Source organism: Electrophorus electricus, chromosome 16, assembly GCF_041902795.1.
Source record: "Electrophorus electricus isolate QZ-2024a chromosome 16, ASM4190279v1, whole genome shotgun sequence".
NCBI classification, from domain to species: Eukaryota; Metazoa; Chordata; class Actinopteri; order Gymnotiformes; family Gymnotidae; genus Electrophorus; species Electrophorus electricus.
The window spans coordinates 6,428,488-6,442,843 of NC_137512.1; the positions used below are offsets into that span (position 1 = coordinate 6,428,488).

Consider the following 14,356-nt stretch of genomic DNA (forward strand, 5'->3'; position numbering starts at 1 on the left):
GGGATGTTTCTGAGCTCCCGCTTACAGGCTCTGACTTGTGCTTGGTGACTGGAGCATTTCCATGGCGATTTGAGGTATGCTTGCTAACGCATACTAGGGGCTAACTCATACATACATCCTGGAGGAGATATTGCCAACAGGTAAATCAGTTCCTACTAAATAGATCTACCATGTTGCAACAGTTTATAAGAGTATGTTTAAAATTGTGTGCATGCATATTTTCTGAAAGAAAATATTCAGTTATCTGCTTTTGGTGTAACAAAGACAGTTTCAATTTTCTGAGGTGCAAAGTGATTTGTAAAGGCAGTCTCATCTGTTATGAGCAGCTCCGCTCTCCATTGGCCCTCTCTGAAAGGTCTCTTCTGTTTGCCTGAATTAAGAGAGGGAGAACGCCATCAGTGCCAGGAGGACAGAGAGAAAGGCCAGAGTCTCCCAAGGCTCACGTCTGGAACTGGAGGTGATAAAAGGGTGGCTTTAACAGGAGAAAACAGGACTCGCTCACAAAGCCCCCTCCTCACAGTGAGTTTCCCACACGCCACATGCGCCATCCCCCCCCCCCCCCAAGCCCCCCCCCCAGCCCCCCCGCGCACACACACGTGCGCACACTCACTCTCTCTCTCTCACTCACTCCATGTGAGACATGAAGCTAGGACAGGTCAAGAACAACAGCCCCACTGTACACCAAGCTGGGGACTGTCCAACGTGGCGGATTCTTGGCGTTTGAAAGAGTGGTGGGGGCCACGTTGAGTGCACCCAGGTGGTCCCTGATCACAAACTCGGGAAAGAGCATATAGTGAATATCGGTGGGTTAGAATAACTCGAACTGAAAAGCAGAAGAAAAAGATAGAGTGAGATAGAATTGTTAGACAAGAAGTGTGTCTGGAAATATCTGAGAGAGAGAAAGAGAGAAGGAAATCAGAGTGAGAGACACAGAGAGATCATAGAGACAGAGACATAGAGAGAGAGAGAGAGAGAGAGAGAGAGAGAGAGAGAGAGAGAGAGAGAGAGAACATAGAGAGAGAGAGAGAGAGAGAGAGAGAGAGAGAGAGAGAGAAGGAAATCAGAGTGAGAGACACAGAGAGATCATAGAGACAGAGACATAGAGAGAGAGAGAGAGAGAGAGAGAGAGAGAGGGGGAGGAGGAGAATGAATGAATGGCAATCTGTGCCAATACAAACCAAGAGAATCTTGCTCACCCACAGTGACCCACAGGCAGGTAAATGATATTATCACTGCACCATGTTGTGTTACACTATTACACATTTGCACGCACTTCCCCGCATACTTTCAAGATTTCAGTGCTTACTTATTATGCTAAAGTATCCTGTAGAGTGAATTCACAGCCTTCTCAGTAAATTAGCTAGAGTTCTGGCTTTAGTTGAGCTAGATGTGAAATGTAGGCATATGCTACCCAGATTTTTCATCTACTCTGTTAAACTGTCTGAGCAAAAATAGGATGTTTGAATGTTCACCAATTTGCTTGATCGTTGATACTTCAATTCTGGCATAAAAACCTCATTTGCTTTGTTCTTTATTGGGTTTTTTTTACAGCAACAGTGGATTAAAAATCCATAAAATATTCCTGCTGTATAATAGACACCTTATGTTTGGAAAGGTTTGGAGCAAATTCCTCAGAAAATGACTTTGAACAGAACTTGACAGTAAGACACTGAATTTCTATAGTCGATACGAGACAGAAACCTGTCTACAACAGACAATATGATTAGAGACAGAGAAAGGTTTGCATTTTTCTCTTAACTAGCCTTGTTAAACACGTAAGAGCATGTGGAGGTCACAAGGTTAAATTCAACATCGGTGTGCAGTTCAGGACGTAATGGCAAATATACGCGTAGATATTTCTGAAATGCGCTCTTCCAAAAGAGCAGTTCAGGTAGTGTGAGTAACCAGTGAAAGATGCATTTTGTTCAACCTCTTAGTAAGTCATATTATTGTGCCATATTCAAAGTTTTGTTTTCTGTGGAAATCAGCCGCATAATCTTACTGTAGGATTTAACTAAAGAAGAATGTCGTAGTCTCGAGCACTGCTTTCCTTTCTTGCAACTTTCGTATCAGTTGCTGAATATATCACCTCAGATAACGATTACGCTTACTGTATGCTGTCTTCACGAGATACTTTGAACGAATAATAAATAATGACCGATTAAAAAAAACAAACCAACAACTAAAAAAAAATATTTAATCGAGAATTTAATCAGCTAGTGAACCTAAACCCAATGCTTCTTGACGTAAGACTCATACAGCGCAACGGCGCTAGGACCAGGAAGGTAAGGCGAAACGCACCATCATATTCTGCTTCGGTTATTCGGTTGAAGATACTTCAGCAGGAGGCGGACTGCTGCCCTGCCTCTCAGGGGACGGGTTAGCTGGATATAAACCGGTACGGATACGCGCAGATTAATGACATCGTAAAGATTTTTTTTCTCTCTCTCAAGTGGTGAAATTCCAGTCCACCTGAAAACCCCCAGCAAACGGTCTGTGTGATAGCGGGAAACCTGTCATACAGCATTAGGGACGACCACAGGGACGAAATGGAAGGAAACTTGGGATCTGGGATACCCAGTGCACTTGAAGAGAAAAACGTGATTTGGATTTAAAGCGGCACAATTTGTTTAATGACCCATTTCAAGGTTGAGTATTTTTTTTTTTCAGTCAAACCCTTTTTAAATGTTTTACGACACAATATCGTTTGATAAAAGGTATCGTAAAACTAACATGACCGACTGAGCGTGTATTTTACGTCTATCCATGTATTAATCTATGATCATATTGCATGTAGTATGTAATACATCTAAATTAATAAACAAGAAATATCTGGAGAGTGTAGAAATGGTATGCGTTTGCACATGGCACTTAGTTTTGTGTTACCTCAGCACAAGTAAAAGTAGGTAAACACTGCATGTTTTCTTTGAATTTAACACCACCACTAAGGGTGGGCAAGGATAGTTAGACATGCATTCACGATGTGTGAGATGACAAAAGACCAGCTGGGGGTGTTCAGTCGTCGTTCTGGGGAACAGGTTGTTCGCAGGGAACTTTAGGGAAGCGCCACAATGGGGTCAAATATGGGCCCAGGACATGTTTGTGGAATGTCAGTGCTGCTATTAGTGTGAATGAATTACGACGTTCCTAATAAAACAAAAATGAATTCATATGATTCCGTGGATTGACAAGCTACGTGCTCCAAAATGATAATTGATATAAGGTTTGTTAGCACTGATGAATTAGTCAAATAATTTATTATTATTATTATTATTATTATTATTATTTTAAAGCAATGTAGAATATTTTGACTGCACATTTATACAATTTGCAGAAGGAGACCTATCATCTTCATTGCATTTTCCATGTGGCTATAATGTGCAGGACACATTAAGCATTCTAGAAAAGACTACTATTTCTAAATAAAAGCACATCTTTTAAACAAAATATGCAAGATATAATTAATTCAATCAAACTAATATGAAGTAAGAAAACAACCTGGACTGTGACATAAATTTTCATATTAACACTATAGTGGTGTAGATAAGAAAACTATTATGAATCACCAAGTAAGAATAATAATATAAAGAGTTATCATTCAGTTTTCTGGCCTATGCTTCAAGAGCTTTAATACACCACATGTTTAAATTGGGACACTGTGACAAAATGTCAAATCAGAGCCTGATACTGCTGTGGCATCGGTCAGTAAATATTCCAAATAAAACAAAGTTTGCAAATTACTTTCCTATTAAACATATTAAACTGTTGTACGTGCTAAATGATGTGTGCCATTCTAATTTCAGGTTGCTCAAGCCTCAGCCATGATACACAGTTGGCGATTGTGCTGGGCCTATTCATGCCTCATGTGTCTTCACTTTCTACTCCTCCAGTCGAGCTCTCTGTCAGTGAGCGCGGGTTCACATCAGTCCCAGCATCCACACGCACCTTCCTTAGTGCCTCACATTGCCTTGCCCCTCTCCCGCTCCCAGTTCAGTGCAACGACCCAACTGGATATCACAAGCCACTGCAACGCCAGCTGCTACCACAAGGGAGAGGATGTCAACAAGGAACGCCTAACTGAGCAGCTAGCTTTCGAGACGCTGTATGCAGACGGTTCGCGTACACTGACCACCGTTGATGTCTACGATAACGGTGATGATGATGACGATGCTCATGCACCTTTCCACAAAGTCCCATCCATCCCTCACAAGAGAACAAGGAGGCAGATCTATGGGGCAGATGGACGCTTTAACATCCGTGGGGACAACTTCCTGCTGGACTACCCCTTCTCCACTGCTGTGCGCATCTCAACAGGATGCACTGGGGTTCTGGTGTCCCAGCAGCATGTGCTGACTGCTGCCCACTGTGTCCATGATGGGAATGATTACGTGAAAGGTGCGCGCAAACTCAGAGTGGGTTTCCTCGTCCCGCCCTCAGCAAATAGCACTAAACCAGGCCAGGCTCCTCTAAAGAAGCCCGTTGTGCGCTGGGTGAAAGTCAGGCGCACGCGGGTGCCCAAAGGTTGGATCCAGGGACCCCAGGAGGTCAGCATGGACTACGACTATGCTCTCCTGGAGTTGCGCTGGCCCCATCGCCGGCCCTTCATGCAGCTGGCCGTGGCCCCTCACGCCGATGATCTGCCTGGAAAACGTGTCCACTTCTCCGGCTTTGACAGCGATCGGCCAGGAGAGCTCGTCTACCGCTTCTGCCCCGTGGAGGACGAGTCCAACGACTTGATCTACCAGCACTGCGACGCACGCCCAGGCGCCAGTGGCTCCGGCGTCTATGGCCGCGTGTGGGACGACACGTTGGAACGCTGGGAACGCAAAGTGATAGGAATCTTCTCGGGACACCAGTGGCTGGAAATCGATGGCGAGAACCGTGATTACAATGTGGCTGTACGCTTTACGCCACTCAAGTTTGCTCAGATCTGCTATTGGGTGCATGGCAACAAAGCAGACTGCAACCAGGACTGACATGAAGAATGAGAGGAAGGACAAATGATCCATGGACATGCACTTTATGGTGAATCCTTTCACAAGCAAGGCAACTACATTCAGATCATGTCCTTGGCAAAAGGCTACCACAGGATTCTGGAATTGATTGTTAATTTTTTATTTAATCCAAATTGGATCTGAAACCACCTGTGTCTTTAAATTGGACATTTATTTAAATGATTTAAAAAAAAAAACACTTTTTCCTCTCTCCATTTTAAAATGTTGCAACATTTACCATTTTAGTTGAAAGTTACTTAATACTGCTGAGACCTGTAATAGTGTGATGAGGGGCAGCTTAGTACACATATTTTATGTCATATCAATACACATATAGAACAGAAAATACCAGTTGCTTTGTTTTTTATTGTTAGGATTTTATTGCATTTTCCTTTCCGACGACTCCTGGAATGGAATTCATTTTCAGACTGATGCTTACAATTGCTTTGAACAATAGTCATTGTCACATGCATTAAAGTTTCTTATAAAAAAACCCCAAACATTTTGGTTAAAGAGCTAATTTGTTTCTGTGGGTGAACTCACTGTCACTGTTCTTTTGTTGTTGTTGTTGTTGATGTTTTATTTCTTATCGCAATAACAGAATAACCTAGTAGTGCTGAGTTGTGTTATAAAAGGAGGAAAATAGTTAACTCTGTGTTTTGTTTGATATTATATGGTTAATTTCAGGGTATAGAGTCCTAAATATCTAGCATAACCCTCACAATGATTTGCCATAGTAATTCCTAAAGAGATATTACAGGGCTAGCAAAATTACAAAACTTTATTAAGATAATATATGCCATAAAGATACCATGTTTCTTAGTAATCATGACTAGCTATATTGGATACCAAGTGCAAGTAATGAGGGCTAAACTGATGTTGAAATATATTTCTATTTTTTTGGAAAATGCTTCTATTTTAATAAACAAATAAAATATGTATATTATGTTTGCTTCATTTTCTAATTACACTTCTTTTTTCCATACAAAGATTTCCTAATTAAGATACAGTTTATCCTAGAAAAATTTCCTAATTAAGATACAGTTTATCCTAGAAAAACGTCTCCCCAAAGACCCCCCCCCCCCAAAAGGCTATGTTCCATGGACCTATTGCGCCCCCATGTGGCTGAGAGGACTAATGCGGATGCAGTTTCTCCAGTCAAAGACCAGGCGTCACTACAAAAAACAAAACAAAAACAAAAGCAAAAAAAACCCAAAAAACATTTATTTTGTGTTTGCGCCACAACATTGAAAGTTATACAAAGCGCTAAACTTCCATTTTAATGTTCTGAGAGGTTAAAAAATCGAAGCGTCTACTTGTACTAAGTGAAAATAGCATTAACCACAGAGTGGCTGTTTGCACTAACTCAGTCTAGTAAATCACGAGCCGATAACATGCCCGTGGCATATCAGACAGATGGAGGCGGCGCATGCTGATGCAACTGTGCAGACTCGGTTAAATCTTTTGGTGTAAGAATTGTATTATTTAAGCAACAGATTTGTGGATACTTTTATTTTCTTTACGTGGTTTCTGTTTTAGCAGTATACCATCAAATAAGGTAATATTGCTTGGTGGAGTATGCTAACGTTATATTACAATCAAGGCCATGTTTTAGGTTACGGTCGATGAAAAAGTTGTTAAATATGTTCGGGCTGTTATGTGATTGCAGGTGTTGCACAGCAGAAAAAAAGGATAACTGGAAAAACTCGAATTAGCATTTATTTGAGGTTCAAAGTTTGGAAGTCAGCCTCTATGCGTATGATGTATTACCGAGAGCATCCATCCAGATCTCTAACGTTACAGTACAGATTAACACTCAAAGAAATTTTCCAAATTGTCTAGTTATTCAGTCATCTGAAATAAGTCACCATTCTCCCTATTAACAAGGAAGGTTTCGGGATAATGTTATACCCCAAAACCTTTAACTTGCTTTCCCTATTGATGACACTAAAGACGTAGGCATTGCCATGTCTTCCAAACTGTCAGAGCTAATCTCAAACCATTACTGAAAACAATAGAAGACCTAGATCAGTGGAAGAATTTATTTCACTGCTTAACAAAATGGCAACTGAATCCTTCCAAAAATCAATTATTCGCCATGATCCTAACTAATCAGTTACTAAGTCAATTGATTCTGCGCTAACAAAATTATATAATTTTTTTAAAATAAGATTCAAACTCCCTACATTTAAAAAAACCCTAAAGAACTAGAAGGACTTGAAGCACACAACTTTCATATGTACTCTCTAGCAAGCCAACAATAACATGCTCCTATCTGGACACACTCCAAACAAGAATATTACTCATGGTTGGAAATAGAACAAGAAACCTTATCATCAGACCCCCCAATTATCAATCACACAATAAATTACCTCATGTTTCCACAAAATAGCCATACCCACAACTGATGGCTTGGTGGAAAATGATCCACTAATCATTGCTCACCAGTAAATTTCACTGTTTGGAAACAGAAAGGGATCACACATCATCTTATTTTCAAGTATGGCACCATTATTTATTTTAATGATCTGGACTGAAACTTCAGTATCCAAAGGGATAAATGTTTACATCATCTACAACTCACATCTGTACTGAAGTCTAAAATAAATATTATGATCCTAATTCATTAATTGAAATCATAACATAAATCAATAAACTGACAAATCAAGATTGTATGATCTCTCCTAGCATTGACGTCTGGGCCCAAAGAGGTTATACCACTTTTACAACAAAAAACAATACTTCTCTCCAGTTATTCCATATAAAGCAACACAGATCACATATCACTCTATGGATATACCCATACATACAAGAATTTTGGCACTCCATCATAGACTTCATTTCCCAGCATTCCACTACCCCTCTTGTTTTTCCTACTGTGTGACAACACAAAAATAAGCATTTCCACATACACACCCATGTGTCACTTATTACCTAATATGATATTAGAATAAAAACAAAGTTGTCCTCCAAAGAGGGGGGTGTGACAGGGGGAAAAGATCTTGACCATGGAGCAATGGAAGAACTTGGCCTGCTCCATTCAACCATGTTTTCTTTAACATCATGTGGACAACTGGATACATGTGCATCACTTACCCAGGGAAGAGATGGCACCAGGGGGCACTACGGGAACAGGGCAAGCCAGCGGAGGCAGTGTGTGGCTCTGGGCAAGGGTAAACTGGATCGTGGCATTCATGTGGGTGTTACTTTGACAAGTACCATCTACCTAAACATTGATGCAGATAAAGTACACATGGCAGTGGCCTCTTTCAACAGGAAAATGCACCCTGCCACACTGCAAACATTGTTCAGGAATAATTTGAAGAACATGATTAGGCATTGATTTGGCCTCCAAAATCTCCATACCCCAATCCAGTTGAGCATCTGTGGGATGCGTTAGATTCTGGTTGATTCTAAAACACTAATTCTGAGGTACACTGAACAAATGCTGGAACAGTATTGTTGAGTCATGGTTCATCAAATTACCCTTACCTTTATTACAGTTACAGGTATTAAAAATACATAAAAATCCTTTTTTGGTTCACACAACACAAAGTTGGAAGATTCCAACATGCATCAAACTAACCATCCAGATCTGTGGCCTGACAGTATTCTGCCCACATAGCACTACAGTACGTGAGTCATGTGAATCCCTGAAACTGAGCTTTTGTCTGCGCTGCTGAGCTCATAAACTTTTATAATGGCTTGGCCGCACTGACTTGGCCCGACACAGATTTTAGCAGAGTAACTGGTTCCCAGCAATGACGCCACTAAGACTTCAAATAAAGTAAGATTATCATGTGACTATGGCTCATGATTTACTGCCATGGGAGCGCCCGACACCTGGGAGAAATACTCCCGAACACAAGTCTTGACTGCCCTCTAACGGACAAATCCAGCCAGTACATATAATTTTCTGAAATGCCCTAACATGGCGTTGGCCACATGCGTCGTGATGATCCTAGCATTCGCACTCTACTTTATGCTATTGCTAAACCAATACCGTATGCACAATACCCGAATCTTTATTTAAAAAATAATTTAAAAATTCCACACAATATACGTATTTAGTCATGTCTTAACATCTAGTAAGCCAACAATAAAAATTGTAAAGGCTGCTGTGAAAACCACAAAACTATTTACACCATATTTGGGAAAATAGACCATCTCTACAGATGCTCTTGCCTTACCTACACACTGCTCTTTAGTAATCATTTTACGGTCTTATCTTTCCACAAAATGGGCAATGCAAATCAAAACTTGACCCAACACCTCAATACACTATAGCTGCATTATTTTGCAAAAGGGAGAGCACCTCCGATCACCAGCACAAGATATTTAGTCAGCACTGTACACATGTACGAACAAAGTGTTATAACAGCTCTACTCTAACTCCGCAAAAGCACGCTGTTGCTGATTCCGATGGCGCAGACACCAAGTCCTTCACGTAAATCTTAAAACAGCAACAGTCGGCGCCACAACGTCAATTTAAAATTTCAGATTACTCTGACATGAGCAGGAAGAGGGGGAAAAACTAGCTCCTGGCCATGTTCAAGTAAAATGGTTCAATGGAGACATTTCACATATAAAAACAAACAAACAGTCATAACAGGGTAGTTTAGTGCCTTTTTTATTGGAGATAAGGAGACGATACAAAACATCCACTAGCCAATATCCTTTGAAGCTCTGTACACAGGCTGTTCAAATACATCGCCCCCCCCCCCCCCCCAACTCGCCTTCATTCATTTTATCCAACTCATCAGTAGACTTCTGAGCCACCAGATCCACAATTTGTATGTGTTAAGGAATGTGTTCAATTTCTTGACATGGTTTCAGTGCCATGGTTGGGAATCAGACTTGGAGAGGTTTGAAAACAAGAGCTGGAATCATTAAACACTTGGAAGTCCAAAAATAAGGAAAGAAACACAGGGGAGAGAAATAATTATTCCCAAAAGGGTTGACAGATCTTGTGCAATCAGTCTTGCAGTAAACTGTTTTGTACTAGACTAGTCCCAGCTACGCACACATACTTAGAAAAAATTAACTAGAAGTTTGGCAAAAAAACAAAACAAAATTGTATAATTATGAACAGTATTCTGCAAATTCAAATAGCTCAATTCTAATGGTTGCAGTTCAGTCTCGGCTTCTTTCTTCAACAATCTAATGGAACCTAGAAAGAACAAAAACCTGTCTGCACACATTTATAGTTATAATAGTTTATAATCATCATCCTTCATCATTTTTTTTTTTAAACTTTTTCGAGATTTTTTTTTTCCTTTTGTGTTTTTGTTTTGTTCATATGTGTGAAATGGAATGACAGCCTACATTTCTGTGAAGTTTGGAAACTGTCACTTACAACAACCCCCCCCCCCCCCCCCAAAAGATACCACCCTTTAATCTGGCAAACATTGCCGCCAAACCACCCCTTCCCCTACCAATGCTGGAATGAACAGCTATACCCCTCAGAAGTGCTGGCCTCAATCACACAGAGGCTTCCCTTCAAGAGTGATCACCGACGATCCTCCAAGCTTCTCACCAAGGGTCTTTCGGTCTTTGATGTCATCCAAACCATTCACTTGCCACTCATGTTTAATACCTGTGCAACAGGAAGAGCTGGCACTCAGAAAGCTGCTAGTGGGATAGCCCTTTCGATAAGGAATTAAACACATTTCAAAGGTTAAAGATAAAACAAAAGCAGAGTAAGACTGCTGTCAAAGACCCACACCTGTGAACTTCTTCTTGATTGCATCCTTGGAGCTGGCGTAGATCATCTTGCTTTTCAGTGGAGCACCTTCCGGGGCCCTGAGGGAAACAACAAAAGCTTGAGCCCACTAGTTTTGGGCATCTAAAACCAATTAAAGCACCAATTGTGCCAATTTCAACATTCCTTACCAGAAGATGAAAACCAGGTCCTCCTTCTTGGTCTCCTTGGTCTCATATGTAGCATCGTAGAGTGCGTAGCGGCAGTCATTAGGTGGAAGCATCTTGACAAACTTGAGGTAGGGGTCACCCTCTTCTCCCTGCAGGATCTCACGGCCCTCCTCCATGATGATCTTCTTCTTATCGTCACTCAGGCAGAAGAGGACAGCCTTCTTCCTCTTCCTCCGCTCCTCCTCATTAGGCTGTGCCTTGCGCACCTTCATGTCGTTGAAGACAGTCAGCACATTCTCTTCCACTGTAACTCCGGAGGCCTGCAGGGCAAATGGGCACAAGAAGTCACATGGATGGGCCACCTGCTCGACAGGTCTGGGCACAGCAGGAGCTGCCACAGACAGGCATCTCTGAACAAGCATGCACGTGTGGGTGAGAACTGGATCAAGTCATCGTGGCGTAGGAACTAGCATGGTTAACCCAAAATAAATTACAGGTGCCTTTGATCAGAGAAGTTTTGAATGGACTAAAGGACCTGACTGGAAGAAAAACAGCAACATGGGAGAAACCAGAGGAGACCCACTCAGACTTGGAAGCAGGAACAGACAAATCCTGCAGGGCCAAAGGTCGCTAGGGTTAGGTGTGAACTGCGTTATTGCTACAAAAGTCCATCACTAGGTTTAACTATAATGAAGCAGAACACAAAAATAAGAGGCCCGCTTGGCTGAGCACCTTAGAAGCCAAAACACTTATAAAATCACAGCTCGTAGAGGGCCAAATGAATACGATTTCACATAAGAAGGGAAGAAAGGAACCACACTTCCTGTAAATCAGGGTGGGGAAGGGTTGGCTGTTCACCAAGGACTCAAACACATTGGCTGTTAAGAGATAAGCTGCATGGTTTAAAAGGTGTGTCTGACTCTTGTTACAAGACAAGCAAGCCAAACAATTCCCCCACAAAGCAGCAAAGGTCTACCATAAAGCTGCCATACAACAAGGGGTGGGGGTAGGGTGAAGACAGGGAGGGGACCATGCCTGCACAGGCACACAGTAGCTAATCACAGGCACAATGGTACTACTGTCAAAATCAAAACGGCCTGAGTCACATCAGGCCCATAAACCCACTCTGGCTTCTGAGCCAGTTCAATAAAGTCTAGTCTACATATAGAGAATGGGATTGACATCTCAGCATTTTTTTTTTTTTAAATGTTCAGATGTTTCTTGACTTCAGATCACATCAAAACGTAAAAAAAAAAAAAAAAAAAAAAAAGCTGCCCACATACCAAAGGATCTATTGGAAACTCGATTCAGACAACAGCACTGCGTGTTACACATGGTGTCCTGTGAAAGCACACGAGATTAAACTATGCCCATTGTGTGGCCCAAAGCAAAGCTGGGACATTATAGAAATAACTCATTCAAAAAACTAATGGCCCACAATGGCGAGTCTACCACACGTGCACCGTTATGAAACGGCCTATAACGGAGACTACAAACCGGAACCGGCATTTCCTTCACATGCAAGCACGCCTAAAAACGGGAAGCCCTACTCCAAATGAATCAGAATACGTAAATGATAAACGTGTTACTTTACTGTGAGAGTAACACTTTAGGTTCTTTTTGCACCCTACAGGGTTTTTTTTTTGGGGGGGGGGGGGGGTGTGAAACTGTGAGGAAGTCGGGGGCTCTTACACGCTTGCAATGCTCGAGAACAGTTTATAAGACCGTTCACGGAAAATGCTGAACCTAAAATATTTATTATAAAAAAACCACACTCGGGACAAAAATATTTATGGATTCGAAATTGGGATACCGTAATGCCGCCCCCCCTCCAACACCAATTAAAATAAATGAAAAATAAAAGCTGCGCTCGACAACGTTGCATAAAATCAGGAAGAACGTCGTGTTCCCCGAGTGATCATAGGCGAGAACACACAGCCTTACTTAAACTGGTGTTATTTAATGCCCAAGGCTACAGAAGTCTCAGCTCGTGTTTTAACGTTGCTCGACACGATGCACGTGCCGTGCACAGTCCATTCGACCATCCGGCATCTCGAGGTGCAACGACAGCAAGCCGATCTGTGCACGAAGAAACAGGGTGGGGCTCGCAACCAACGCAGTGTCCGTGCATGTGCTCGTCACACGCGTCCAAAAACGAGACATTAAAAAAAAAACAAAAAAAAACCCTGAACAAAACCAGAGAGGATTCAGTAAAATACACGTGTGCAGGCGCCACGGATCTGCAACAAAAGCAAACGGCTGTTTTGAGATGCTTTGCATGGCCATCTTTAGACAAAGGACGGAGCGGAATTAGCCCGTTAGCTTTTGCAACGCACAGCGAACACTCAACTAAAGGAAACGGCACAGGGCGCACGACTCGGAAAACAAACAAAAAAATGCATAACCGAGGTTCCGTGCTTACACTTTCCTGATTAATCCATGCGATGTAAAGAACGCTTGGATGTAGGGCCTAGTTTTACCAAAGCGGGGGAGGGAGGGGGGCCATAGGACGCAAGATCGGCCTTTGATGGGCCCAAACTCACGGAAATAACGGGCTGGCTGAGGAAATGGCGCCAGTTGTTTTTGGGTCGGCTTTTTTGTGTTATTTTCATTGCATCCAAATACCTATAGGCCGTAGTTAAAACATTCAACTGGCAACGGGTGATCTTTTAATTTAAACGCCAGCGGTAAGGATACCGATACATTTTTTTTGCCAAGAGCATCATTTTTAGATCTCTAAATTTCCGACTATTGTCAGGCAGGTAACATTATATCAAATAGCTAGTTAGCAAGCTAGCTAACAACGTTGCTGGAAGCAGCTACGAAAGGCTTCGGAGCTAGGCTGGTGTTAAAATTAATTTCGAAAATTAATCTGCGTTATGCCGAGCAGAGTGCCTCTAGCATACAAAGGGTCGAAACACGTTAGTATAAACCAAATGAGGGGGGGGCGAATAATTGACAAATGCAGACATACCATGGCTGTGTCTCTGTGTTAGGTCAGCGTCTGGACAGGATTTGAATGAGCTGTGATGCAGTCCTCTCGTCTCGCACACTTGATCCAACACGCGGACGCGCCCTTTTGCGCGTTCCCGGGACGGTGGACGGGAGCGAGCGCCGCACGGCCGTACCACGTGGCTTTTGAGCAGCATGATGGGAGATGGAGTCCTGAACGCCACATCGCTGTGCGTTACGGTATAGAAATACACTTGCAAAAAAGCTTAAAAAAGCCAGTGCTTTTGAGCAAACATATAGCCGGCTCTAGAGTTACCTGATAATTAAGTTAAAACGTAATACGGGATGTAATTATATTTAACCCTTACACCATTCATTGAATGGCCACCTTATTCAGTACTCACAAACCAACCTGACATGTTCATACACAAGATATCAGCTTGTACCAGCATGGTGCGTTCAAGTACGACAAAACATTTGCACTCGACATTTATTTAATCAGAACCAACTATGTGATCCTTTAGAGTTATCGTGCACTT

At 42.1% G+C, this 14,356-nt stretch overlaps 2 protein-coding genes across 5 annotated transcripts; one reads left to right on the top strand and one right to left on the bottom strand.

Moving 5' to 3' along the window:
- On the top strand, positions 1 to 5,933 carry prss23 (serine protease 23). 3 transcript variants are annotated; one of them, XM_081698673.1, is made up of 3 exons: positions 1 to 140; positions 381 to 519; positions 3,804 to 5,933. In XM_081698673.1, exon 3 carries the CDS (start codon positions 3,822 to 3,824, stop codon positions 4,974 to 4,976), a length of 1,155 nt encoding a protein of 384 aa, XP_081554799.1. In that variant the 5' UTR covers positions 1 to 140; positions 381 to 519; positions 3,804 to 3,821; the 3' UTR covers positions 4,977 to 5,933. The 3 variants fall into 3 exon arrangements, with proteins under 3 accessions (XP_081554799.1, XP_035388351.1, XP_081554800.1); XM_035532458.2 differs by lacking the exons at positions 1 to 140; positions 381 to 519 and adding an exon at positions 2,318 to 2,648; XM_081698674.1 differs by lacking the exons at positions 1 to 140; positions 381 to 519 and adding an exon at positions 2,327 to 2,398.
- A 3,675-nt stretch (positions 5,934 to 9,608) lies between these two features.
- cfl1 (cofilin 1) lies at positions 9,609 to 13,994 on the bottom strand. 2 transcript variants are annotated; one of them, XM_027013049.3, is made up of 5 exons: positions 13,840 to 13,994; positions 10,887 to 11,185; positions 10,720 to 10,796; positions 10,454 to 10,590; positions 9,609 to 10,164 (listed from the first exon to the last, which is right to left on the bottom strand). In XM_027013049.3, exons 1-4 carry the CDS (start codon positions 13,840 to 13,842, stop codon positions 10,472 to 10,474), a joined length of 498 nt encoding a protein of 165 aa, XP_026868850.1. In that variant the 5' UTR covers positions 13,843 to 13,994; the 3' UTR covers positions 9,609 to 10,164; positions 10,454 to 10,471. The 2 variants fall into 2 exon arrangements, with proteins under 2 accessions (XP_026868850.1, XP_026868849.1); XM_027013048.3 differs by having other exon boundaries at positions 9,609 to 10,590.
- Positions 13,995 to 14,356: the final 362 nt, after the last annotated feature.